Source organism: Penicillium riverlandense (assembly GCF_028828495.1).
Source record: "Penicillium riverlandense strain IBT 135883 chromosome Unknown utg000002l_segment0_segment0, whole genome shotgun sequence".
In the NCBI taxonomy this organism is placed as follows: Eukaryota; Fungi; Ascomycota; class Eurotiomycetes; order Eurotiales; family Aspergillaceae; genus Penicillium; species Penicillium riverlandense.
In genome coordinates this window covers 2,135,270-2,162,087 of record NW_026643195.1, presented here as the reverse complement: position 1 = coordinate 2,162,087, position 26,818 = coordinate 2,135,270, and the positions used below count along the sequence as shown (strand labels likewise).

At 54.1% G+C, this 26,818-nt stretch overlaps 11 protein-coding genes across 11 annotated transcripts; 10 read left to right on the top strand and 1 right to left on the bottom strand.

Annotated features, from left to right (window-relative positions):
* Nucleotides 1-3: 3 nt before the first annotated feature.
* N7474_003174 (SET domain-containing protein) lies at nucleotides 4-1,133 on the top strand (the record flags this gene model as incomplete). The annotated part of the gene is made up of 2 exons (XM_057194589.1): nucleotides 4-840; nucleotides 894-1,133. The coding sequence occupies 2 exons, from the start codon at nucleotides 4-6 to the stop codon at nucleotides 1,131-1,133; spliced, it is 1,077 nt and encodes a 358-aa protein (XP_057055944.1).
* Nucleotides 1,134-2,587: 1,454 nt separating this feature from the next.
* On the top strand, nucleotides 2,588-4,539 carry sit2 (putative siderochrome-iron transporter; the record flags this gene model as incomplete). Its single annotated transcript, XM_057194588.1, has 3 exons — nucleotides 2,588-2,877; nucleotides 2,937-3,550; nucleotides 3,605-4,539. The coding sequence occupies 3 exons, from the start codon at nucleotides 2,588-2,590 to the stop codon at nucleotides 4,537-4,539; spliced, it is 1,839 nt and encodes a 612-aa protein (XP_057055943.1).
* A 431-nt stretch (nucleotides 4,540-4,970) lies between these two features.
* N7474_003172 (GH92 family glycosyl hydrolase) lies at nucleotides 4,971-7,401 on the top strand (the record flags this gene model as incomplete). The annotated part of the gene is made up of 2 exons (XM_057194587.1): nucleotides 4,971-6,745; nucleotides 6,798-7,401. The coding sequence occupies 2 exons, from the start codon at nucleotides 4,971-4,973 to the stop codon at nucleotides 7,399-7,401; spliced, it is 2,379 nt and encodes a 792-aa protein (XP_057055942.1).
* Nucleotides 7,402-7,971: 570 nt separating this feature from the next.
* On the top strand, nucleotides 7,972-8,825 carry N7474_003171 (flavin-linked sulfhydryl oxidase ERV2; the record flags this gene model as incomplete). Its single annotated transcript, XM_057194586.1, has 2 exons — nucleotides 7,972-8,390; nucleotides 8,537-8,825. The coding sequence occupies 2 exons, from the start codon at nucleotides 7,972-7,974 to the stop codon at nucleotides 8,823-8,825; spliced, it is 708 nt and encodes a 235-aa protein (XP_057055941.1).
* A 996-nt stretch (nucleotides 8,826-9,821) lies between these two features.
* Nucleotides 9,822-11,603, top strand: N7474_003170 (LYAR-type C2HC zinc finger protein; the record flags this gene model as incomplete). Its single annotated transcript, XM_057194585.1, has 3 exons — nucleotides 9,822-9,842; nucleotides 9,897-10,019; nucleotides 10,086-11,603. 3 exons carry the CDS (start codon nucleotides 9,822-9,824, stop codon nucleotides 11,601-11,603), a joined length of 1,662 nt encoding a protein of 553 aa, XP_057055940.1.
* Nucleotides 11,604-12,092: 489 nt separating this feature from the next.
* N7474_003169 (putative NF-X1 finger transcription factor) lies at nucleotides 12,093-15,599 on the top strand (the record flags this gene model as incomplete). Its single annotated transcript, XM_057194584.1, has 1 exon — nucleotides 12,093-15,599. One exon carries the CDS (start codon nucleotides 12,093-12,095, stop codon nucleotides 15,597-15,599), a length of 3,507 nt encoding a protein of 1,168 aa, XP_057055939.1.
* Nucleotides 15,600-16,833: 1,234 nt separating this feature from the next.
* N7474_003168 (ATP11 family protein) lies at nucleotides 16,834-17,948 on the top strand (the record flags this gene model as incomplete). Its single annotated transcript, XM_057194583.1, has 3 exons — nucleotides 16,834-17,009; nucleotides 17,079-17,564; nucleotides 17,585-17,948. 3 exons carry the CDS (start codon nucleotides 16,834-16,836, stop codon nucleotides 17,946-17,948), a joined length of 1,026 nt encoding a protein of 341 aa, XP_057055938.1.
* Nucleotides 17,949-18,245: 297 nt separating this feature from the next.
* Nucleotides 18,246-19,529, bottom strand: N7474_003167 (alpha/beta hydrolase; the record flags this gene model as incomplete). The annotated part of the gene is made up of 5 exons (XM_057194582.1): nucleotides 18,246-18,401; nucleotides 18,451-18,589; nucleotides 18,646-18,771; nucleotides 18,822-19,334; nucleotides 19,390-19,529. The coding sequence occupies 5 exons, from the start codon at nucleotides 19,527-19,529 to the stop codon at nucleotides 18,246-18,248; spliced, it is 1,074 nt and encodes a 357-aa protein (XP_057055937.1).
* Nucleotides 19,530-19,865: 336 nt separating this feature from the next.
* On the top strand, nucleotides 19,866-20,795 carry pre3 (proteasome core particle subunit beta 1; the record flags this gene model as incomplete). The annotated part of the gene is made up of 5 exons (XM_057194581.1): nucleotides 19,866-19,902; nucleotides 19,953-19,998; nucleotides 20,055-20,069; nucleotides 20,129-20,404; nucleotides 20,471-20,795. The coding sequence occupies 5 exons, from the start codon at nucleotides 19,866-19,868 to the stop codon at nucleotides 20,793-20,795; spliced, it is 699 nt and encodes a 232-aa protein (XP_057055936.1).
* A 919-nt stretch (nucleotides 20,796-21,714) lies between these two features.
* N7474_003165 (putative cyclin-dependent protein kinase complex component) lies at nucleotides 21,715-23,334 on the top strand (the record flags this gene model as incomplete). The annotated part of the gene is made up of 2 exons (XM_057194580.1): nucleotides 21,715-22,992; nucleotides 23,044-23,334. 2 exons carry the CDS (start codon nucleotides 21,715-21,717, stop codon nucleotides 23,332-23,334), a joined length of 1,569 nt encoding a protein of 522 aa, XP_057055935.1.
* A 2,084-nt stretch (nucleotides 23,335-25,418) lies between these two features.
* N7474_003164 (uncharacterized protein) lies at nucleotides 25,419-26,508 on the top strand (the record flags this gene model as incomplete). Its single annotated transcript, XM_057194579.1, has 2 exons — nucleotides 25,419-25,717; nucleotides 25,776-26,508. 2 exons carry the CDS (start codon nucleotides 25,419-25,421, stop codon nucleotides 26,506-26,508), a joined length of 1,032 nt encoding a protein of 343 aa, XP_057055934.1.
* Nucleotides 26,509-26,818: the final 310 nt, after the last annotated feature.

Genomic DNA, 26,818 nt, shown 5'->3' with positions numbered 1-26,818 from the left:
GCCATGTCTGACGTCGTATATATCACTGTCGAACAATCGCAACCAACTCCTGTAAACGGGATCGCCCAGACGCAGCCTGATTGGATCCACCCACATTTAATTGAGAGCGCCGACCCTGTCAAGGGCCGCCAGCTGCGCGTGTCACACCTCGTCCCCGACGGCACCTGTCTCCTCATCGATCGCCCATATGCAGTCATTCCCGTCGTTGATGAACCAGCAGTGAACGACAATCTCATTTGCAGCAGCCCCGCTTGTAATCGTCGAGCACCTCAACATAATACAGGGCGATGTCCGTGCCCGAATGCCTGCATCCCGGATGTGGTTTGGTGCAGCAGCACCTGCAGAGACACCGATAGAACTCGACATGCCTTCGAATGCACATGGCTGAAGAGGTACGCGAGAACGATCCGGACCAAATGGGGCGAATACGACTTCGGCATGTTGTGGGTGATTGTTCGGCTGCTTGCTACGCGGCAGGTCGAAAATCAAGATCCCTCCGTCGGTGATGGGGTTGTCCAATCGAACTCCCGGCAATGGAGACATGGTTGGGATGGCATTGACTCATTATGCGGATCTGCCGACACCTGGTCTCACGACAAGGTTCGATCCTGGAATACACTTGTGAAGAAGTATCTCCAGAGCAGCGCAGCACTACCACATGGGATGCGCACAGATCGCATCCTTCATCTCATCTGCCAAGAAGAGGCAAATTCTTTCGGTCTTTACCCACGAGAGACAGGCATTTTTCCTCTACCGAACCCTGCAATTGACCGAGGGGAGCAATTTGCTGCAGCCGTGTATCCCACGGCAGCAATGGCCAACCATTCGTGTTCGCCGAATGTAGGTAGCCATTTTCCATATTGTGAAATTAGTGCATGCTAACGAAAGTTCAGATCATTCATAAGCCTGATGATGAAGGACGTATGGTCTTTACCGCGTCTCGCGATATTCTACCGGGAGAAGAGTGCTGCATCTCATACTTTGACCTCACACAATATACGGATGTTTCCTCCCGCCGCGAGCATCTTCGAAAATCATTCCGGTTTGTGTGTCGCTGTGACCGATGTAGCTTTGAAGAGCCCGCGAACGAACCAACCGAATGGGCTGCCATGCCACAGATGGACATACTATGAGCAATGCTGTCTCCTTTTGACAAACGCTGTTTCTTTTGAGATACCAATACGCGCTTTTTATCTTGGACCAAGGGAATTGTGGACCATCTTGAAGAAATCTTGTGAAAATAACGAATTGATGACTGAATGAAATGTACTTGCTTCGATAGACCTGGTAAATTCAAGGGGATTCGGCTGAATGACGGTCTCCTCGTATCAACTGTAGTTGGGCGGCAACTGTAACGGCTTCTTCCGGCAAGTAGTTGTCTCACACGACCCGTGGGCCGACATCCGACGACACCACCCGAAGGCATCTAGAACGAAGTCGCCGAGCTTCAAATTTCACCGGTGAGAAAGCGAACCATGGGAATTTCTGAACCAAGCGGCACACAGGTGACTCGACAGCACCGACCAACCATAAAGGAGCACGGAAACTCTGGGATAGAAAGGACACTGACATTGTCGGGCACAGTCGGCGAGTATCACACCGTGGCAAGGCTGAGACCAACCATCAGATTAGATTGATAGGAGAAAATCTAATCAGTGAACGGACCCAACCGTGGTTTGATCAGCACGACGGAAGGCTAGGAAGTGGCTTACAAGATCCTGATTCGTGCTCCGTCTCCACGCAAGCGCATTCCGAATCCCACAAAGCAAGCTGTGCGTGAGATCGCATGCCATTGGGGGCTGGGCCAAGGCCGGCGGAGCCGAACGTTTTCTTTTCAGGCTTTAGATGAGGCGCTGCCTCGGCTCCAATCATGTCCAACAGACGCACGCAGGTAGAGGTTCAGTCCGTTTGGCCAGAAAGTGTAACAAAATCATGCATAATCGTGAGATCCCGGGCCTCCATCTTCGAAGACTGGAATTGGGCCAGTTTCGGAAGAAAAAAGACTCGTTATTGAGAATGGGGTGATGTGAATGGATATGATTATTAGGTCCACGGTTAGCGTTCGTTCACACTCGTGGAATTTGCCTTTTTCTGCTTCCATGCGGCCCTAGCGCCGGGCTTGGCGTCGCGTGGAAAAATGCATAGAGACACGTACAACGACCGGTAGAGTCAATCGAGTGCTTCGACGACCCATAAGAATACTGTTCTATCGAATGACCCCACTCCCACCCGTCCTTGCCGCAAACAGGTCCTTCCGCAATGAGGATGGATGATGCGACCTCGGGCAGGGGCGACCCGTGGGTCAAATAGCGCTAGACCCGAAATGGTCAGGGCGCCTGTCAATTGCCGCCAATCAGCAGCCTCAGCCACAGGCGGAACCACCGTGATTGGACGAACGTTTATCAGATGGTCGGCGCACAGATTTTATCTGATCTTACCTAATGGACGTGAGTTGTAGCAAATGTAGAAAAGGCCGGACTCGCCGATCTCTTTCCGTTTCGTGCCTCTTTCTCACTCTCTTTCTCCTCCTCTTTCCTCCTCCTCTGTTTTCTCGACTATCGACAACGGCCACGGCTATTCCGCAGTCATGGGCGTTCTCGATACCGTTCGGGGTCGAGATGGCCGAGATAACGCTGCGCAGACGGAAACGGACGTTTACGAGAAGCAAGGTACAACGGCCGCGTCCGGGGTCAAAGATGGCGATCAGCAGTATGCCTTAAACGCCGACCCCGAAACTCGCAGCTTGGAGGCTCGTGAGGATAAAGAGGTCTCCGCACACCCCGGCTCCATCACGGAAGGCACCTACGCCGGTTTGCAGAAAGCCGAAGCGGTGGCCCTGGTCTGGAGTCGCAAGGCGGTGTTCGGGACGTATGCCTGGTGAGTTGGACTCAATCCGGTCAATCGTCGGAAATCTAACGGCGATCGAATGACCGTAGGATCTGGGTCTGCTTTTTCATGCTGGCTTTTCACCAAACAATGACCAATCTGCTCAATCCATATGTCTACTCCGATTTCCAGAAGGCCCCGCAGCTTCCTACCGCGTACATGCTGGCGAACATCATCGGTGGAGTGATGAAACTGCCTCTGGGCAAGACTCTGAACCTGTGGGGTCGTGCGGAGGGTCTGATGTTCTCTCTGGCGATCTACTTGCTGGGGATGATCATTCTTGCCGCTTGTACAGGGCCAAACTCCTTTGCGGCTGGCTATACCCTCTACTGGATTGGATATTATTGTCTGTATCTGCTCATGGATGTGTTTGTGGCCGATACATCCGGGCTGCGCAACCGTGCCTTCGCCTTTGCGTTCATTCAGACCCCTTTCATCTGTACCGCCTTTACCTCGTCTTTGGCTGCATCTTCCGTGCTGAATACGGCTGGCTGGCGCTGGGGATATGGTATTTTTGCCATTGTCCAGTTTTTCGTCTTTATTCCCTTGGCCATCATCTTCAAGTACTACGAGAAGAAGGCCGAGAAGATGGGAATTTACTACCGACAGCCGAGCGGTCGCACCACGGTACAGTCCATTGTCCACTACATGCACGAATTCGACGGTAAGAATATTCTCCGGCTCTAATATTTGAAACCCAAGGCTAACTAGAGTCTAGTGGTTGGTGCTCTGCTCATCATGGCTGCCTTCGTTCTATTCCTGCTTCCTTTCAGCCTGGTGTCGTACGGTCGCTCGGCATACGATACCCCCACATTCATCGTGCTGCTTGTGGTTGGGTTCTGCTTGTTCTTCGTCTTCGCAGCGTGGGAGAAGTGGTTTGCTCGCACTCATTTCATCCGATGGGAACTTTTCAAGAAGCGCACCATCCTCGGCGCATGCGCGCTGGCTCTCATTCTATTCTTCAGCTTTGAGCTCTGGGACTTCTACTTCCAGAACTTTTTTCGAGTGGTCTACAACGTGGACATCACGGACGCTGGATACATGCTCCAGATTTACAACGTCGGATCCACATTCTGGGCCATCCCCGTGGGTATCTTCATTCGCCAGACCAGACATTTCAAACCCATCTGCCTGTACTTTGGCGTACCTGTCATGCTCCTCGGCTCGGGCCTGATGATCTACTTCCGTGGACAGGAGCACGGAATCGGCTACGTGGTGATGTGTGCCATCTTCATCGCCTTTGGCGGCGGCACGCTGGTCATCGGCGAAGATATGGCAGTGATGTCTGGCGGAGACCGAGAGGGCATTCCGATGATGCTGGCTATGATCGGGTTATTCTCCAACATCGGCGGCGCGATCGGTCTCGCAGTCACGGCCGCCATCTACAATAACGTGTGGGTGGACGCGCTGCAGCGCCACCTACCTGATGACATGAAGAGTCAGGCTATGCAAATCTCCATCGACGGCCTGGAAACGCAGATGAAGTATGCTCCCGGTACTCCCATCCGAGATGCTCTAGTTTATGCCTGGAGCTGGACGCAGCGGGCCAACTGCATTGCGTCGACTTGTGTTCTCATTCTGGCAATCCCCGCGGTGGCCGTGTGGAAGAACTACAACGTCGACCGCAAGCAAAACAAGGGCACCGTGCTTTAGATGTGGCACTATTCTTATTGATTATGGAGTTTTTGCTCCCGGTTCGGACGGCAAAAATCAACCATTGTGTACATTCAATTATTGTAATTATCCGACAGCGCACATGTTCTCAGTTGCGAGTATTCGCATCACGAATCACAGTGGCTAGCTATCCCTTGCTCGACAATGTCTACATCCACAACACATACAATGCATTCTCCTAATTATAGTATTTGACAGCCGGCACAAAACAGAGTCACATTCCGATCATCTCCAAACCCCGCATGTTTTCACCCTTGCGTCCCTTTTCTTCCAGCCTTGGCCGCTAATGTTGTCTGGACTGTCGATCCCATGCAACCTCCCACCGACCCAAGGATGCTCTTCCCATCCTCATCCCCCGTCTAGAGGAACACGTCATTTTGCATGGCCTGAACAATCGCATCGAGAGCGAAATGCATACCCTATATCGAACCATACTCGGTTCGTTGACCCTCCTGCACCTACTCTGGACAGCAAGCGCAGCCAAGGAAGACCTCCACTATGTCAACCCCCTCATTGGCACGGACAACGGCGGCAATGTCTTCGCAGGAGCAAGTTTGCCCTACGGCCTCGCCAAGCCCGTCGCCGACGTAGCAGGCCAAAACACAGGCGGCTTCTCGACCGATGGCAGTAGAGTCACCGGATTCTCACATATGCATGACAGTGGCACGGGCGGCAACCCCTCACTGGGCAATTTCCCCTTGTTCCCGCAGTACTGCGCGGACAATGTCGTGGATAACTGCAAGTTCCCCATCACCGCACGCGCAGTGTATCACAATAACCATACCGTGGTGTCGCGGCCGGGGTATTTTGCGTTGACCCTTGAGAATGGAATCCACGCCGAGATGACCGCGGCCCATCGCGCGGCGTTGTATCGGTTTACCTTTCCCGCTAAGTGCGCAGGCAATGGCGATGCTCTTAACCCGCTGATACTGCTGGACTTGACGGATCTGTGGGAGAGTCGTCAGAATGCGTCTATTGCCATCGACCCGCACACGGGCCGGATCAAGGGGAACGGCACGTTTCTGCCCAGTTTCGGGGCGGGTTATTACATGTCGTACTTTTGCGCCGACTTCGCAGGCGCGAAGGTGCGTGACAGTGGCATCTGGGTGAACGATCGGGCGGGCTCAGAGCCAAAAGAGCTGTTTGTTACGCGAGGATTCAACAATTTCTATCTCCAAGCTGGAGGGTGGGTTACTTTTGATTCTCCCGATAGCGGAGAGGTGACTGCGCGCGTAGGCATCAGTTATATTAGCTCCGATCAAGCATGCGCGAATGCCGAGTCTGAAATCCCCAGCCCGCTTGACGACTTTGAGCGGCTGCGCACAGAGGCCGAAGAGGCATGGGCGGAGAAGCTGAGCCCGATCAAGGTTACCCCTGGAGGTGTTAGCAGTTCCCTGCTCACCAGTTTCTGGAGTGGGATCTATCGAGCCATGCTCTCTCCGCAAGACATGACGGGTGAGAACCCGCTGTGGCAGAGTAGCGAACCATACTATGACTCCTTTTATTGCATCTGGGACCAGTTCAGAGCCCAGATGCCCTTCCTCGCGATTCTGGACCCTTCTGCGCTGTCGCGGATGGTCCGCAGCTTGCTTGATACCTACGAGCATGAAGGATGGCTTCCTGACTGCCGCATGAGTCTCTGCAAGGGCTGGACGCAGGGCGGGTCCAACGCGGACGTGGTTCTCGCGGATGCATTTATCAAGAATATTACGGGTATTGACTGGGATCTGGCATACAAGGCAATGGTCAATGATGCCGAGAACGAGCCACTGGAGTGGGAATACGAAGGGCGAGGAGGGCTTCAGAGCTGGAAACGGGTCAATTACATCCCCTACCTAGATTTCGACTATCTCGGCTTTGGCACCAATTCGCGCAGTATCTCGCGCACTCTAGAGTACGCGTACAATGACTACAGCCTGTCTGTGTTGGGCCGTGGAATCGGGAAAAGGGAGTATACCAAGTATCTGTCGCGGTCGAATAACTGGCAGAACCTTTTCAAAGAGGACCAGACATCGTACCTGGAAAACGGCACGGACACGGGCTTTGTGGGATTCTTTCAGCCCAAGTATCTCAATGGTACTTGGGGCTATCAGGATCCAATTGCGTGCAGTGCGCTGGCTTCCTGGTGCTCGCTGACCTCTAACCCGTCGGAGACATTCGAGTCCAGTGTGTGGGAGTATCTTTTGTACGACGCCCAGATTTTTTTTCTGTGATGATGCTAACATAACACTGTCTAGCTACGTCCCCCACGACATGGCAACATTGATCAAGCTCCTCGGTGGCCCAGAATCATTCGTCTCCCGACTAGACTACTTCCACACCTCCGGACTCGCCGACATCAGCAACGAACCCGTCTTCCTCACAGTCTACGAGTACCACTATGCGGGCCGACCGGGTCTCTCCGCAGCCCGCGCGCACACCTACATCCCGTCCTCCTTCAATGCGTCCGAAACCGGCCTACCAGGCAACGACGACTCCGGTGCAATGGGCACCTTCCTGGCCTGGAGCATGTTGGGTCTCTTTCCAAACCCAGGCCAGAATGTTTACCTGATCATCCCGCCCTTCTTTGAGGCGGTCGAGATCACACATCCGGAGACGAATAACACAGCTACGATTCGGAATGTCAATTTCGATAGCTCGTATCGTAATATTTACATTCAGAATGCTACGCTGAATGGCAGACCCTATACCAAGAGCTGGATCGGGCATGAGTTTTTCACTCAGGGTATGACCCTCGAGCTCACCCTCGGCGAGACGGAGAGTGATTGGGGCTCACGCAAGGAGGACCTGCCGCCGAGTTTGAGCGATGCGGTGGCCGGGATGGGTGTACATTGGGTATAGGGTGTACGTACATGCACAGTGGGTAGCTTGGGTGCTTCATATTCAATTATTGTACTCTTTCTAGTGGTCTGGTATTATTCTACTATGCAGACTGGTCCTTTGTTTAAAAAGAATATACATTGCCAAGAAAGACGGCGTACATCCCTTGGAGCATTGATGGTCTTGGACACGGCCAAAATATGGAATATTGAATATGAGAGTCCAGCATCATTAGTATTATTTCAAATAGAGAGTAGTTATATACAAGGTCATTTACCTCGTGTAGTCCGACCACAAGTAGTGCCCACCTGACTAAGCCTATCGGGCGATGCGCCACCCAATCTTGTGAAGTGTACTAACTGTCTTCCTTCAGGATGGCTAGACCAGACACTCTGTCTCCACGCAGAATTGGTTTTTCGCCTTCTCTTGGCCTGGCGTTCGAACCGTTCTTCTTATCCTTGTTACCGTTAACGCTCGACCATTCCCTCCAAACCCTCCCCCTACGAATGCCCAACCGACAGCTAACCAGCTCCCTTCCCTAATCCACCCAACTCAGCCCTCCACCATCACTCCCTCCCTCGACCGACCAACATGGCCAACCGCCAAATCACACGGCGTATCGCCATCAGCGCCTCCATCGCCCTCTTCCTCATCTTCTTCCTCTTCATCCGGCCCCACGGCCCGCCGAGTCCCGCGGTCCGCGCCCCAGGACACATCGACCACTCGGCCGCGCCGGGGATCACCATCCACGACGATACACTGAAGGGGGAGGTGGTGATGCCCAAGCTGGGCAATGCGACAGCCAAGTATGTCATACAATCTAATGGAGAGCACAAGAAAAAGGAAACAATTACTGATTGCGTGGTCCCAACCATCTCTAGAGCTGAACTCGGTCGTGCGACTTGGAAATACTTCCACACCGTCATGGCGCGCTTTCCTGAAAAACCAACTGCGGACCAACAGGATGCATTGCGCTCGTATATTCACTTGTTTGCAAGGCTCTATCCTTGGTAAGTAAGAAGAGAAAGAACACTGCAGTCGCTTCGTTTCTTTTCGCCCCCACCCGCGCTCTTGAGACATATCCTCATTACGGCCCCTTACCCCTACTCCTACGCGCGTGCAGTGCACAAAAAGACGGGGGCTAACTATGAAACAGCGGCGAATGCGCCGCGCATTTCCAGCAGCATCTCGCCAGGTACCCGCCGCAGGTATCGTCGCGGAACGCCGCGGCCGGCTGGGCGTGCTTTATCCATAACGAGATCAACGCCATGCTGGACAAGCCCGAGTTCGACTGCACGAACCTGGGCGATTTCTATGATTGCGGGTGTGGGGATGAAGAGGAGAAGAAGAAGGAGGAGGGCAGTGCTGATGCTGCATCGCAACCGGAGAGTAGCGGCAGTCAACAGCATGAGGGCCTCAGCGTGGAGATTTCGCGGGAAGCGTAAGTTCAGTCCGTCCATTATTCGTGTCTATCCGCCCCTTCTCACACTCTGCGATGTATATAGGACCACGCGCGGTTGATTGACCCGGTCGACCCCTTTTGTGCATACGTCGGAGCTGGTTGGATTCTTTTCATTATTACTATTCTTATTGTATACTAGTACATAGTCCCTCCTCGATATTATACCCTGTCAAGCCTGTCATCTGGATTGTACATGTGTAGTCATCCGTCCACTGGCATATCGGGTGATCCCCGGGTTAGGGTTGCGCATGACCCGGTAGTGGTAGAGGCTAAGCGCACGCCGTCGTACACTAACTGGTCGTGTGGCACGGAATGCTGTACTATATATTATAGCATCGATACATGGCATAGCCAGCATCATCGTACATACTGTCGTATCAGCCTAGAAGGACATAATGGGGCTGTCTCTGGGACCGCGCCGATCGCATCAGAGCGCCTGACCGAAACACACCTGTGACGCGCCCCCTTTCTTTATTATTCTCAGTCGGGCCCCTTTTCATCTTCTCCAGTTTACACTCACTCTTGACGATCTCGCTTTCTGATTATTATCCTCCAATACTTATTACCTACTCTCTTCTTGTCCTCTACCGATCCTCGGACCTGAATACTCAACCCAACACAGTTAGCGCCTCTACCCAATCCGGCTAGCGTCTTTCTTTTTTCGCGACACGCGCAGGACCAAGAAAAGAACGACCGAAGCGCCGCACTTTGCATTGCTGCTGCTGCACATCGTCCGGGTTGCTCCCTGTCCTTCGCTTTCAAGGGATAACCTTCTTCTCTATTTCTCCCCTCGTCTCGTCACGCGCACACATTTTATTTATAAATCTCTCTGCCAACGGCGCCCCCCATTGTCGCAGCGCATCCGACGAGCAGACCCGACCCTGCTCATTTGTCGATCTCTTCTTGATTGCTGCCAACTCTTGGACAGGCGCTGCCCCTGATCTGATTTCTGGGAAGTGGGGTGTTTTGCGCTGACAACATGGTGTCGTTTTCCTGCGAGGTGGGTGAAAAGAATTTCTCATCCTCCATTCAACCCATTCTGATCGCTTTCTAGAACTGTGGCGATGTCCTCACCAAGAAGAAACTCGACCCCCACCGCGGCCAATGCCGCGGTGCGTCCTTCACCTGCATTGACTGTATGGTGCACTTCCACGGCACCGAGTATCGCTCGCATACGGTATGAATGGAGAGAGAACATGGTCGTTGGCGGAGATCCAGGCTGACACTCAGTGATTGTCCGCAGTCCTGCATGAGCGAGGCGCAGAAGTATCAAGGCGCCCTCTATAAAGAGAAGCCGGCAAAGAACAACAAAAAGGGTCAGCAGAACAACAAGTCCAACCCCAATGCCCGCCAACTGCAGGCCCGAGTCGAGGACGCGTCCGAATCGGACAATGTCAGGACCAACGGTCCACCTCCGCCGGCTCCTACGCCCCCTCCAACTGGCGCGGTCAAGGCACCTATCGCCAACAGCGGACCGCCCGTCAACGTGTTCGACTACTTGGTCACCGACGAGACCCCCAATGCGTCGAGGGTGACTCTCCCCGGGTCCAAGGAGCAGATGACCATGGTGGAACGAGCGCCGTCCTTGTTCCAGCCGAGCAAGGCGCTTGCCCAGGTGGAGGCCAACAAAACAGATGACGAAGGCAATAACTACGATGTCGCATACGAAGAGAACGGCTTTTCATACGGCGCCGGTCCCATCCCCCCGTCCATGTACCCCGGTCAAATCTCTAATGTCTCCACGGAATTCGTGACCCCTGCACCCAAGAAGAAGAAGCTCAAGGATCGTCGGCGCGAGAGTCTCCAGACCCCCGGGACTGTTAGTGAGAAGAAGCGCAAGCGCGGCCATGGGGAGGAGCTCAGCAGTCCCCACCTCGAACTTGATACGCCTATGTTGGATGCGCCGTCGAGTGTGCTCAACAACGCGGGCACACCCATCGAACTCAACCACTCCGGTCTAACTGGCGGGCTGAACCGCATGATGCGCTCCCCGTCGCTGGATGCCCAGGAGGCTCATGAGAATGGGCGCCGAGAATACCAGGACGTCTCGTCGCCAATCAAGCGCACCCGTCGCAACGGCAAGGAGAGCAAGGAACCCAAAGGAACCAAGGACACCAACGGCGATGGCCTCGGCATCTCAATCAAGAACCGCGCGGAACGATTCGTCTCGTCCATGTTCGGCGGGCCTGCCGTCTCGGGCAGCAGCAACGGCGGCACTGAAGTGACCTCGAAAGCGTTGGTGCGTACCCGACGCGGCAGCTCCTCCAGCGGCGACGATCGAGCGCTTGAGGTCCGCAAACCCAAGAAGTCATCACACCGCGACGCCGCCGAGAACCGCAAGTCGAAGCGCAAGAGCAGTAACCCCATCGACGACGGCGACCGCCCGTCTCGCCGTCAGAAGCAGATTGACGAACGCCGCGGTTCGGACCGCTCGCACTCGCACTCGCCCCGTCGCAACCACGACCGCCAGGTCACCGTCTACAAACACTCCAAGGACGCAGTCGGCGATGTCGCCCTGCAGCGCGAAATGGCCCACCACTTCCTGTCTCTTGTTAGCAGGGACTCGGAGCGGGGATGCTCCGTTCACAAAGCTCTCAAACGCTTTCATCGCGACTTGTCGGATGAGCATGATGCGGACCGTGGACGCGACCAGGGCCGCAGTCGCGCGGACCGCGAGCGGAGGATTGAGGATGAGAAGGACTTGTGGCGCGCATTGAGGCTGCGGCGCAATGATCGTGGGGAAATTGTTGTCTCTGTATGAATGATGAATGGAGCCTGCATGAGGATCATTCCGAGTTGGTTGGGGTTTTCAAAATGAGGTCTTTTTGGGGGTTCTTTTTTGGTTTTTGGTCTAGGGGGATTTCTGCATAGCGCGATATGTCTTGAGGGAAATGGTTGCATTGTCCATAATCTGTTCATAATGACATTTATGTATACAAACATTGACTCAAAGTGACTCACCCACATGAATGCTGACACATCCCACCCGATAAGACATTTTTTATCGCTTTATCTGCCCGGTCCCACCGCCTGCGCAACATTTCGTTCCTCAAACACAACATCAACTAACACGCCCTCGGGGCTTGATTTGCGCATCTTCTGCATTCAGTGGACACACGTTCTGTCTCAGCTGTTGCTTTCCGCCTTACAGTATTGAACCTCGCTTCCCAGTCACCGATCTACCAAGTTATAAACTCAGATGAGCGTTGCATCAGCTATTGCTCGATCCATTCCACCTTCTCATAGCATGATGAGCTCCGAAGCGTCCACGCCCACACTGTCGAGCCCCCCGCGCCCCAGAAACAGACGCAGAGGGAGGGGCCAAGCGAACCGTGAAGCACGAGAGAACAGACCCGCCACTTCGGCAGAGAACCCGTCTTCTACATCTACGCAGTTGCTACCTGCACAACCTGCTTCTGCTCCGTCGTCAAATACCCCGAACGATGCATCGCGCTCGCGCAGAGGACATAAGGATGGGAGAGGTGCTGCAGGTCGTGGACGAGGTCGCGGCAATGGAGGACCGAGGCGGGGTCAGGCCCCTGCGGCCGGACTGGACGGGCTGGTGCTAGCAGACCAGTCGCGTGGGATGAGGGCAAGAGGTTTTGAAGCCAGGTTGACGAGACCAGGTCAGGACTCTGCTGCTGCTGACGTCGTTGGGGGTCTTGCAGAGCAGAGTGACCAGAACCTCCGGGCTGATGCGCCGGATTTTGTACCGGGACAGCCACGGCCACCAGCTGCATCATCCGCCCCAGCTGCCAAAGGGAAAGGGAAGGCAAAGGCAAAACCACCACCACAGCAGCCACCAAAAGTAATGACGAAATCCACCGCCGGCGACATCGCCACTCGCATCCACGAAGATATCGCCCACAACCTCTACGAATGCCCCATCTGCACCAGCGAGTTGGGTCGCAGATCCCGCATCTGGTCGTGTGGGCTATGCTGGACGGTGTTTCACCTCAGCTGCGTGAAGAAATGGTCCACGAACCAAGCGCAGAATGCTTCCCGAGAACAACAAAATGGTCAAGATCCGCTTGCACCGCGCGCATGGCGCTGTCCTGGTTGCAATCTTTCCCATGATATCTTTCCCTCCGTGTACAGCTGCTGGTGTGAGAAAGAGGTCGACCCCAGACCACTTCCCGGTCTTCCTCCGCATTCCTGTGGTCAGACGTGTTCGCGGCCGCGCAAAGGCTGTCCGCATCCCTGTGATGCCACCTGTCACGCTGGGCCGTGTACACCTTGTACTTCGATGGGGCCGACGCAGGACTGTTTTTGTGGCAGGAATTCGTCGACCAAGCGATGCCAAGACACGGATTATGAGAACGGATGGAGCTGTGGTGAGATCTGTGGTGATCTCTTGCCGTGTGGTGAACATACCTGCCCTCTTCCCTGCCATGAAGGCTTGTGTGGGGCATGCGAAGTCAAGATCGATGCTCGCTGCTATTGTGGAAAAGTACAGACTGAAATGCTGTGTAGCTCCAAGGATGAAGAGAAGGACAGTACTCTTGTTCACGATGATGGGACTAAGGAAGAATGGACGGGTTGCTTCGGCTGTACGGATATATGCAACCGCTCTTACGATTGTGGCGTGCATTCCTGTCAGAAGGGCTGCCATCCACAAGAGTCGCATCCAACTCATTGCCCCAGGTCACCGGACGTGGTGATACATTGCCCCTGTGGCAAGACTGTCTTATCTGATATCCCTGGGTTTACCCCTCGGTCTTCCTGCGAAGACCCCATCCCTAATTGCAGCGAGCCATGCGGGAAAATGCTGCCATGTGGCCATTCCTGCGATCAAATCTGTCACACCGGCCCTTGCGGGCCATGCCTGCGCCGCGTCCCGATTCAATGCCAGTGTGGCCGCACGACATCTACGACTATATGCCACCAAGGCAACAACGAGCCTCCTCAGTGTTTCCGAGTATGCAAGACGACTCTGCATTGCGGTCGCCACGCCTGCTCTGAAAGATGCTGTCCCGGAGAACAGAGGGCCATTGAACGCCAAGCTGCTCGCCGCAAGCTTAAACCACACCTCCGTCCCATTGACGAAGACATCGAGGCAGAGCATATCTGCACCAGGGTTTGTGGTCGAACGCTGAAATGCGGGAGACACACCTGCCCGGAGCTCTGCCACAAGGGTGCCTGCAACACCTGCAGGGAAGCGATCTTCGAGGAGATTGCGTGTAACTGCGGACGCTCGATCTTGTTTCCTCCCCAGCCTTGTGGCACGCAGCCTCCCCGATGCTCGTTCCAGTGTGGACGTCCTAAGCCATGCGGTCACCCCCAGACCACGCACAACTGCCATGCCGATGACGAAGGCTGTCCGAAATGCCCATTCCTAACGGAGAAGGAGTGCCAATGCGGCAAGAAGGTGCTGAAAAATGTTCCCTGCTGGCTGACAGACGCGCACTGCGGTCAGGTATGCGGTCAGCCACTCAAATGCGGCTCTCACTCCTGTCGGAAAGACTGTCACCGTCCTGGTGAATGCGAAGACTCCACCAAGCCCTGCCAACAGACGTGTGGCAAGACCAAGACGCTCTGTGGCCATCCCTGCGCCGAGCCCTGCCACGCGCCTTACCCGTGCCCAGAGAAGACGCCCTGCTCGTCCATCATCACAGTAACATGTAGCTGTGGACGACTTCGGCAGGACAAACGCTGCAACGCCGCCAAGGCAGTCACATCCAAGGGCCAAGTGCAACAACCGCAGCGCATGCCCGAGCTCTCCCCACTGACCTGCGACGACGAGTGCTCGCGTCTCGAGCGGAACCGCTCCTTAGCCTCCGCCCTCGGCGTCGACATTAACCCATCGACCACAATCCAAACCATCACCTCCGCGAACCTCCCCTACTCCAGCGAAACACTAGACCAATACATCCAACTCGCCTCCTCAGCACCACTATCAACCCTCCAAACCTACGAATCAAGTCTACACTCCCTGGCAGCTTCAACAACGCAGCGCTCATTCCGCTTCCAGCCCGCAAAATCCACCCTCCGCGCCTTCGCCCACTCCCTCGCAACAGACTGGGGCTTCGTAACAGAAAGCCACGACCCAGAACCGCATCGCCACGTCTTCGTCCTAAAACCCCTCTCCTGGACACCCCCGGTCTTCGGTCTAGGCAGCAGCAGTTCTGCAGTCGGAATTGGCGGCATGAGCGTCCGCGAGTGCGTCAAGCTGCGCGAGCGTGAGCGTAACAAGGAAGCCGAGGCCCGCCGCGTTGCTGCCCTTGAAGCAAAAGCCGCGCGTGATGCCCTGAGGACGCAGTCTGCTTCTGGGGAGGGCGGGTGGGCGCAGGTTGCCTCGCGTGGCAAGAAGGATGGCACGAGCTCGGCGAGCACAAGGAGTACGACTCCCGTTCCGGCGTCTCAGGGCCTGTTTAATGGCGGGACCATGTTTGCGGCGCTCGCGGCGGATAATACGGGGGGAGGGATGAAGAAGGAAAGGCTTGTTCTGCGCTCGGGGATTGGGGCAGGGAAGTCTTTGCGTGCGCAGCAGCAGGCTAATGTGGATGTTGCGGATAGTTGGGAGGAAGCGGAGGAGAAGGAGGAGCAGGTTGAGCGGGAACAAGAGGAGGTTGAGGCTGTTCTTGAGCCTGAGCCTGGGCGGGAGAAGGAGGATGTGGATGTGGATGTGAATGGGAATGGGGATGCTCAGGTGCGGGATCAGGATGATACGGTTGAAGATGTGGGATCTTCCGATAAACCGGGTGGTGATAGTGGCTCCCCTGTTCAGGAAGGGAGTCCTGTTTCCGTGGCTACTTGATTGTATAATATTCGAGTATTTGCATTGAGCTGTGCTGTTGTTTAACGAGTCTGCATATTCTACAAGACTCATTTACTTTCCCAGCGAGTATTTCTCATTTAAAGCATTGATCCTTATCCATTAAACCATGAAGGATAGGAACAACAGGGAGAACCTCAAGCTCGTGAAAACTACTCGGGCATGGAGCTGCATGCGGCGAATCAAGGCCAGTGCGAGAGACAAGCAAATCCGCTTTTCTTTTTCGCGTATGTCCTGTCAAACACAATCCGATCTGAATAAACGAACCCTTTTACATTGGCCTGAATGTTCTGGCTTCCATCCTGATGAAAATCAAGTGTGCCAGGACTTTGGCATATGTTGATATTGTGTTTCGGCCTCTAATGAGACTAGCGCAGGGCTCAACCCGTCTAAGCCTGGGGCCGATCGCTGACAGTGCACAGCCACTTGCAAAGGTCCGCCGAACTGGCCCTCATATTTTTCAACTGCGCACTCTCTGCCATGCCTGTGAAGAGCTAGTGTTTTGTTCAAACATAGAGCATTACGGTAAGAGCTTACTGCCCTAGTTGACTATCTCGCATCGCGATTAGAAAGGAATTCCGATACTGATGAACTGTCTTAGTCCGCGTTCTCTCCCTACGCTGGCTGGCCCAAAGTCCACCCCCAGCTATGTCAAATATTGGCTGTCTGCCGTGACGCAATTATTACAACACTTCAAGCAAAGACACGTTTGACGATGATAGCCTGGCTGAGGAGGCTATTTGAAAAAGATCCGGAAAGGACCAAAGCGAAAATGGAGAAGAAAGCGCGAAAACGCCATATCAGGGAGCACAGCCGGAGAGTTCGCCGACGCGAAAAAGAACTTTTCCGTGGAAAGTCGGAGAAGCCGAAATTCTTCATGGGTCCCCTGGGCCAGACTTCCCAGTCTCATTGGAATGGACCTTCAGGAACATAATTCGGGAATTAGCAGTGATCTCATTGTCCATGGAGATAGTTGACCATAGTATTCTCCTCTATACCATTATATTCAGTCAACTACCCTGTATCCTACGCTGAGATAGGGTGAAGCTTCCTGAGAAGACTTGCGAGGACCTGTACAACAAATCATATACAACCGATGGTCGGCCTCAGGCAAAGATTGAATGCCTGAGGTACTCAACTTACTTAATGCCTTTTATCTTCAACATGTCTCCAAACTCTTCCATCGTTCTCTGCACAACTCACTCAACTTCTGAGAATGGCCTCCCTCCGACTCCAAGGGTTTCCATCACTCCTTCGAGGTCAATCGCGCCTGCTGCGCAACACGCAACGTCGATGGGCGCAAGTCCACGATGCGCGCTTCCTCGCCTCACACCACGACCCCAACCATGTGCTGGACAAGTATCGGTCCAAGCTGGACCAGAAGGCTAAGCAGTAAGTGCCTGGAGAGCCGCCTCGCCTATTACAGGAGTATGTTGCTTACAATTATCCCGTTCCTTGCAGAGAGGGCCACCAATCGATCGAATCCCTGAAAGATGCCTACAGCGAGAAGATCCAAGAATTCCGCCAGAAAGCCTCAACCGTCGTAACCCCAGAGACTGGCGCTCCGTCACCGAAAAATGCCGTTCCACAAACTCCTCCTCCCCCGCCCAAGCAATCCCCCACCGCGCAAGCGGCCCGCGCAGCAGCCTCCGATAGCTCTAGCGGAGTCAAGCCGCTCGACTCATTCGTGGACGTGGAGAAGATCCGCGAGCTGCCGCCAAAGGAGATCGAGGCGCTCTGGCGTCTGCGACACGCGAACAACCCGACCTCCATCTGCGCCGTGATTCCACTGGAAACGTACCAGCGCATCGCCGAGGCAGCGCGCCATAACCCGCAATTCATCCTCCCGCTGCCGCGCCAGCAAACAGACCCCAATTCCCCAGACCAGCCGCAGCAAACCCCGGACGGCGCGACTGCCACCACCAACGCCGACATCCACTTTCTACAGTGGGCATTCCACCCTCCAGCGGGGGCTCCGCCACGGCTCAGGCTGGGGCCGGCACGGCCAACACCCACACCTCCACCGTGATCTTCACCGGCCTCGGCGCATACAAGATGCACGGCTCCTTCGCGCAGCCGCACACGACCGTCACTCACCATCTCGATCTCGCCGATGACAAGGGTCTCGTCCTCATGCACGGCCAGGTCATGCCAGACTCCGGCGTCTCCACGACGGAGGCGACCTGGCTGGTTAGCTGCGTGCAGCGATTCTATGACTTTGACGGCCAGGCGAGCGGCCGGAAGGGCGAGCTAGTGCGCATGTTCACGCGCGGCGATGTTGAGAACTTCAAGGTTGAAGAGTTGCTGGAGGAGACGGAGAGAGTCAACTAAATCATGTCATGACATGATCTGTACCATATATATAGAAATGGAAGCTAGAATACTGCCTGCCTACTGAATAAAGGCGATCTTGTACAGTTCAGTTTTCATGTTCTGTCTTTGATGTAGATTGGCAACAATGATGCTTCGAAATCAACTCTTTACAGCAACGTGGAACCCAAACGCGGCCGTAAAACTGTTCCAGGAGCAAGGAGACCAGGACAACGGGGGGCGAATCGAGCCAGGCACGGGCCTTTGAGTGTATCAAAAATGGTACAAGAAGACAAAAGAAAAGAAAAGAAATACAGGCTAGCGAACACCAGTACCCAAGAATCGAACGACACCAGACTCCTTTCGCAAAAGCAGATCCCAGAAATAGCACACCTCAGCTGTCCTCAAGCGTGAGTCAAATGGGGTATCATAGTCGAATTCAGCCGGGGGATATTCGTCCCACGACCGAACCAACTGTCAAATCAACAGAACATGTTCCAGTTCATTCGTCATCAGCCAGAACCTCTTCCGCGACGAAGGAGTGGATGTGATCGAAATAGCCCGGCTCGGCAACGGTGTCGTTATGGCTGCCGTTAGGTAGAGTGCGGAAGATCTTGGTCGGGGCTGCGCAGAGGGAAAAGAGCCCGGTCATGTGCGGTGGTCTAAAACTTGCATCAGAATCGGCATTAATCTGAAGCCGGAGGTAAATTGCACTTACGGGACGATCTCGTCTTTCAGTCCACTGAGGAACAGAATCGGCACCTTGGTGATCTTCGGCAGTACGTCTTCACTTGCCCAATTTTGATGGCACAAACGCGCAACATAACGTGCCGGAGGTAACACCCTGCTTTGAATCAGTACCCATAAAGAAAAAAGCCGAAAGAAACAACTCACGTCGCGATCATTTTCCGGATACACAGGAAAGTATTCTCGAGAATCAGCCCCCCGATATCTCCCGAGTCCTGATTCCTAGCAACTAAATCAATAGCCACCGCACCACCCAAGCTCTGTCCGTACACAATAATCGTAGAGTCCTTCAACTCGGGGCGTTGCCGAATATAGTCAAGAGCCGTCTGCGAATCGATCTTCAAGCCCACCTCGTCGGGGGTGCCCGTGGACATCCCATAGCCACGGTACTCCAGTAAGATTACATTGCAACGTAGCGTCTCTTGGAGAGCCTTGCCAATGGGCACGCGATGGCCGATATTACCCGCGTTTCCGTGGAACATCAACACGGTGATATCGCGGCTCCGGCGCGTCTTCGGCTGTCGCAGGAATATCGCATTGAGCGACTCCCCATCCGGCGTCGGAATCTGCAGGTCTTCAAAGTCGGTGATGCCAAACATGCGAGGGCTTGGGACATTCGTGCGCGCATCGGCGGGGACGTTCCGGGGGTAGATCAGTTCGCTGGATATCCGGTCAATCAAAAGTATTTGGGGTGGGGGTTGAAAGGGAAACCTACTTCTGTTTGAAGTAGAGCAGGCCACTGGCGACCACGGCCAGACCCGATGATGCTAGGACAGGCAGGCGGAGGAACTGCACTGCGCCGTTGGCCATGTTGCTGATACTCCAAGACGGAGGAGGTGGTGGGGACTCGGACATGATGGCCGGGAGGTGGTGAAACCCTGAGATGGATGGGATGGCTAGTGGCTCGCGGCCAAGGCCACGCGGGAGGGCAGATGGGAATGAAAGGCAACAAACCGTGTCACGAAAGAGAAAGAGAGAGCAGCCTGACCGAGTGGTTCAGGAGGAGGGGATCAGTCGCCAATCACAACTCCCAGCCATTCTCACCGCCTCTCCGGTACGCGTTGGTGAGCTTCTGCCTTCAACACAGCTCCCGATAGCATCACACCTCTCTCCCTCGTTCTCTTCCTTCCTGCCATTCTCCCATAACCTCCATCAGCTGGTTCTCTTTTTGTTTTCTGCTTGTTTCTCAAAATGATCGGCCACGGCACCACGGGGATGCTCGGCGAAGGTGAGCCAAGCTATCGTCATCGTCTGAGCAACAGCTAAGCATCATCCTAGATGGCATCCACATCGATATGAACCACCTCAAGTCCGGAGAGGTCAAGTAAGCTTGCTCCGATCTTTGCTCTGTTAATTGCTAACTCGCGCCTTCTCCGACAGCCTAGGAACCTCGATGTGAGTGAACTGAAGCTCTTCGGTCTGTCTCACTCCCAACACCCACTAACCTCCACCAGCATGGCAATCAACTTCAAAGACGGCGTCATCTTGGGCGCAGACAGCCGAACAACCACCGGTGCTTACATTGCCAATCGAGTCACCGACAAGCTGACACAGGTGCACGACACCATCTGGTGCTGCCGGTCGGGCTCGGCAGCCGACACCCAAGCCGTGGCAGACATCGTCTCCTACCATCTGAACATGTACGGCGTCACCAACAACGAAGCGCCGACCACACAGGTGGCGGCGTCGCTGTTCCAGGAACTGTGCTATGAGAACAAGAACATGCTGAGGTCGGCTTTTCTTCCCAACCAACCCCGACAGATCCCTGCTGGCGCTGAATGCTGACGGACACACAGTGCGGGCATCATTATTGCCGGATATGACCCGCGACACGGAGGCCAGGTGTACTCGATCCCGCTGGGCGGCTCCCTTCACAAGCAGTCGTTCGCCATTGGCGGCTCCGGCTCCACCTACATCTACGGTTACACGGACGCGCACTGGCGAGAGAATATGACGGAGCAAGAGGGCATTGATTTCGTACGCAGCGCGCTGCAGGAGGCGATCAAGTGGGATGGCAGCTCTGGTGGTGTTATTCGGCTGGTGGTGCTCACCAAACACGGCGCCGTCCGGCATCTGTACCTGCCGGATAACGGCTACACGGGGCCTGGGGCGACGAATTAATCTGTGTACGAATATCGGGGGGTCGATTAGGAATGAACGGGTTTCATGATCGAGCGAGCGTGTTTCGAACCAGTGTAGATTCTCTGTAGGGAAAACAGGGATCATTATCCACGACCCACGTCGGTTACATCATGGCTGTCCAGGGTGAGATGTATGGATGGACCCAAGTGCTATCTGGCGTGAGGACACTTGGGATACCTAAGTGATGGGAGTTCAGTATGTCCGAAGCGGTATAAGTTGGCAGTCGGTGAAAAGACATCCGATCTATACGGCCCAGTAATGCGGGCTGGAATCCTCGGGGTTGTGCGCTCATATCGCGCTGTCATTCGTCGGACCCTTGTATACACCGTCTTTTACTCGTTGGGATTGGACTCGTATAAACATCATAGGAAGAGTTGCAATAATATAACAGGGGAAACAATCCTCCTACATATTACTTTCTTGAAACCCGGCTGTCCGAACGCTCCCGCTCCACTGCCTGACCTCAGTCACCGTGGCACCGATTCCTGTTCCTTCTCTCCTTCTCCCACTCTTTCTCCCACTCGTGCTTGTCTCTTCATTCTCTCATCTGTTTGCTCTTTCTCCCATTCCATTTTCTTTCTTTTTTCCGTCTCTCTTCCCTGTCCTCTTTCCTGCAATGGACCCGATCGGCGCTCGCTGATCGCCTCCCTGGTTCCGGTCTGGCCACAGCCATCCGGCTCTTCGTCATCGAGTGTATCGTTCCCCTCCCTCCTTGCCCTCCCCCCTCCACCCTCTCTCCCTCCATCATCGCATTCTCTCTCTTCTCTTCTCTCCTGTCCCTGCTTCTCTGTTCTGTCTGCTCTCTCCATCTTTCAATGCCGTGTTGCGCCCGACTGACCCACTCCAGCCCTGGCTGCGCCGAAACTAGGACAGCTAACTAGCGCTGGATCGGCTTGACATGGGCTCCGTTATCGTCAACCACGTGCCGCCGGAGTATATCGACAGCCATTACAAGATGGTAGGAGGGACGACCAACCCCTCTGATTCCGTCTATCGCCATTCGCCGCACTCTTCGCAGACGCCGCTGCAGACTGCCCGCTCCAGGTCCGCCTCCTCTACCACCACCCCCACCTCGATCAACGCCCCGCCGTCAACGTCCACTGTGGGCTCTGGTCGAATTCCTGCGCAGTCGCAGAATGATTTGCCTGCCTACATTAATCAACAGACCCCTCCCGACGCTCTCGCACAGCCCACATCAAACACCTCGTTCCATCCACCTGCCTCGTCCATGACCTCGACTCAGTCCGCTTATGCCTACCCTTCACATCCTTCCTCCTCCTCGACGTACGCCGCACAGCCTTCCCAGAGCAGCAGCTACGCGACCAGCATGCCAGATCCTATGAATACCGAGCCTGATGGCGGGGTGCAGCCGTCACCGGCGTCACCCCGTTTACAGCCGATGCGGTCACTCGCGGGCTCCGAGGCCAATTCTCCATCAAGTCGCATCAGAGTGCGCAGTCTGTCACATATCCAAAGCCTTGCTAGCGATGAGTTCCTGGCGCAATCTTCTCGATCTCAGGTTTCAGGAGAAGCATCGCAGGACCGGCAGTTCGAGATCAGCTCGATGCCGGTTACGGACATCATCGAAATGGTGGCAGGCCTTCTCACCAAGATCACCACGACCAACGATGTGCACCATGAACGTGTCCATCGCCATATTCCTTTACCAGACGGGACTAGCAGCCTCACTCCGCAGGCCACGAGTGTGCTCGCGTTCCATGGCAAGAATGTCCCCAGCATCACCATCCTCAGCTATCTCACCCGCATCCACAAATATTGCCCGACCACGTACGAAGTATTCCTGAGCTTGCTGGTCTATTTTGACCGCATGACCGAGCTTGTCAACCGCGGAAAGCTCAAGTTGGTCCAACGTGATTGGGAACCTACTGCCCACGCCGATTCTCCTTCCGCTACCGTCCAGGCGCTGGAGAGGGCGGCTGCCCGCCAGACACAGCCAGCTGCTATTGTGACACCGCCCTCGTCGACGAGAATGGCGCCCTCAGACCCCAACAGTCCGTCTATATCGCCTGCCCTCTATCCCCAAGGGGAGGACGAGAACTTTTCCCATTTCTTCGTGGTCGATAGTTTTAATATTCATCGGCTGGTCATCGCGGGCGTGACCTGTGCCAGTAAATTCTTCTCCGATGTGTTTTATACCAATTCCCGATATGCAAAGGTTCGTATTTTCGGGCCCGGTCTACAGATCACAAAATTGACTTCGTGACAGGTCGGCGGCCTTCCGCTGGTGGAGCTCAACCACCTTGAACTCCAGTTCCTCCTGCTCAACGACTTCCGCCTCGCAATCCCCGTCGAGGAGCTTGAAGCTTACGGCACGATGCTCGTGGAGTTTTACGCGCGTGAGGTTCTTACGCAACAGCAGCAGCAGCAACGACCCATGGACTCCTCGACGGCCTCGACCACAGCGACGACCGATTCCTCAGATGCAATGTACATGCGATCTTCCGACAAACCACCACGCAGCCATCCGGGCGTCGGCCAGACCCCCACTCCGCCCTAGCTCCGCACCTCTCCCGGCTTTCGGTGCTGTCATGCGGAATCCTCTAGTTTTAGTGATTCATACGTGCATAGTCTCTTGTTGTTTCGATGTAATGTGATGATGAGCGGCCCTTCTCTCTGCTGTGTATCCATTCTGGTTTGGTTTGGTTTGGTTGTTTTCTGTCTATCTGTCTGTCTGTCTCTATCTGTTGTCGGCGTCAACATACCCTCTCTGCAGCTGCACTTCACCTGTTTCTGTCTGTTTGGAAGCCCCCGTCCGATTTGCGCATCTTCACGTTCATGACCTTGTATAGACTTTAGTTTTTCTTTCTTTTCGGTTGCCAGTCGACCGCGTGCCGAGTTGTGCTATTTCCCCCAGGTGGCACCTTTATACATGAAGAATTATTATGTTTATTAGTTTCTGTCCGGGCAGTCCTTACATGGACAGGCAAGGCCTGCCGTTGTGCGGCGGCGCGATAATTTTTATGAAAACGTTCATTATCTGTGTTTATTTCGAGCTTCGTAGTTGGCCTTTCCCCCATTCTGCGTACTTGTACTGTTACGTGCTCTGCCGCTGAATTTAGCTTGATTTGCGCGATATGTATATGTAACGTGGCGTGCCTGGTTGTTGGCCCGAGGATAAGCACGCCCAACGGACCTCCCTTGAGAATCGGCTGATCACAATATATTGACCAGATACGCACTTGAATGCAGTAGATTTGCTAAGAATGGAGAACAAGGGACGTCACATACGTTAATAATCCATATTAAAGTTGGTCCTGACGAGAGATATATGTTTGGTGGATCAACATGACATTGGGGTTACAATATATATCACTCAAGCGGCTCAGGCCCGATCTATCCGAGGCGGCAGGTTCAATTAGGTCTGTAATTTCTGATGAAGGTTTTAAATTGCCTGTCCAGTAACAAATGGGATCATGCTAACAGAGGACACTTCCCGATGGAGCCGATATCTCTTCTATTCTTTGCCCAAGAAAGTGCAAGATCGATCGGAGGAAGAATACACAATGACGCAATTCGCGGCAGCGGCACGTCGATCCTTGGATCCTTGGAATCCGGAGATCTACGTTACGATCCCTGTTCCTCCCTTGCCGGATCGAGATCGTCACTGCGTTCCTGAAAGTTCGTTTGTTTTTTTTTTCTCTACTTTGGCTTGCTTTAGGCAATTGATCAGACCGCAAAGTAGAACAGGATTAATCAAGACTACATGCAATTCGGAATTTTTTCTCAGGATCAATAGGATCCTAATTCCTTGATAGTGCATCAGTCTTGGTGAGAACCATATTGTCCAATTGACCGAATAACAACGAAAAGGGTCGCATGAACTATTGACTACTCTAATCGGGGGGTAATAGTTAAAAGAGCAATGTGACATGATTTAGCGTTGTATTAAGGAATAAACGAAGATCTGAAGAATGCCAGGATTCGAAGAATGTATTCCCAGCCCTTCGGTACCAGGATCGGAAGTACGCATTCTCTGCTCTGTTGGGTAGTTTGGCAAAAACTCATCCTGTAGCAAGGGGCAGCGAAGAAAGTAGTTCTGCCCTTAATACATACATCTCAATAACCAATGCCGAGCGACGCTCGGTCCCGGAATGCTGGCAGTTCAGTGGGCGGATACTTTCTCCAAACATTAGGAACAATAGCCAATGAATTTTCACAATGCGGACAGAACGGGTTAGCTGGGATGGTAGCTCATGAGCAACCGAGTGTTGGCCGGAGAACATATAGTCCAGACTGGGTGTTTCCCACACTGATTATTGTCATTCCTGTGACCGTAGACTGGGATTCATGCATTCTTGAAGGAGCCTCTGTGATATCCTAATATAGCAAGTAGTAGTAGTAGTAGTAGTAGTAGTAGTAGTAGTAGTAGTAGTCTGCAGTCAATGTATTGGGCACAGAGGGCATATTTAAGCCGAACCTAGTCCTGCAATCCGCAACGGATGGAGATAATTTTCCGAACACATTTTGGCCCAGACTTAATTGTTTCATATCGGACCAGGCTCTGTCCGCTTGTTTGATTTCTTCCCTAGGACTCCGCCCTTCTCAATTCTTCTCAAGTCTTCCCCTTCAAACGCAGTCAACATGCCCGCCCGTTCGGATTTGATTGCTCTCTCGGCCCTGCTGGTGCAGGCGCTACCCCTCGCCGGGGCTCACCCTGCCCCCGGCGCTGTTCCCAGCGCCTTCGCCTGGCCGAGCAACTGGGCTGGCAGCGGTAACGGAGCTGTCAGCCACGGTGCCAATAGAGGTGGCGGTGGTGGCTGGAAGGGCAAGGGCAAGGGCTGGGGGGGACCAGGTGGTGGTCATGGCGGTGGTGGTAATGGGTGTGATGGTGAGTGGGTTGGTGGTGGTCCTCCCACGACAGTGACTGTAACTTCCGACTGGTAAGTCCACTTAATCTTTTTGTAGAAAGCAACCATAAACTTACGCAAACCCATGTAGCCCTCCGCAACCCACCACGACGATTACTATCACTACTGATGGTGACTTCGGATCGGCCACCATCACGGAGACGATTACCTCCACCGTGACCACTGAAGGTGCAGCCACGACAGACACAATCACGGATACTGTCATATCCGTGGTTACCGACTGCACCGACACATTTACGGACCTGACCACGATCACGGCGGACGCATCGACATATACCATCACTGAGCCGGGACCGACAGTAACCGCCACCGTGACCACGACGACTGGCGGCGCAACCGTAACCGAGCCCGGGGTCACTGAAACTGACACGGTCACCGTGTCAGTGACCGACACTACTATTTGGACCGATTATCAAACGATCACAGACACCATCACCCACACCAGGACGGAGACACATTTCATAACCACCACCACAACCACCACGGACCCATCCTGCACAAGCACCACAAATGACATTGACTACGGCAGGTGCTCCGATCCGACAATCAAGTGGGCTTTTGGGCTGGATGGACGCAACGAATACGCATTCACGACGAACAACCAAAATGACTTCCCCTTCGGCAGCGACACGTCCATCGGTTCGGTGGCGGGCCTGATCTGCAATCGTCTGCGCAGCCCATGCAATGCTCCCCAGTCGACTCTTGATCTGTGCTACCAGGCCCAAACTGCCGTGTCGGGTCTCCGGGGCGAGGAGGCTGCGCGTGTCTGGAATGATATCATGACCGGCGTCACGAGCCCCTGAGCGGGTTGTATATTTTGTCGAGATGAGGTGTCCATTATGTCGAATCCTTTGTCCTCTTCGGCCTTGGCTTCCATCTAAACTGGAGTCAGGTCAGGCGCATTTATAGATATGGATTTCATTCTTCGACACTTTCAGTGGATACGATACCTACCTTTTTATTGAATTAATCTCTTCCTTCTTCATACTGCCGTCTCGAAATATAGATTCGAATGATTTGCGTCCGGACTTGCACTCATTTGCATGGCTCCATGGCTTCTTTCAGGGCCGCAAGTTAAATCTGGATGACGGAGTGCTTATTTCACAGATCAGG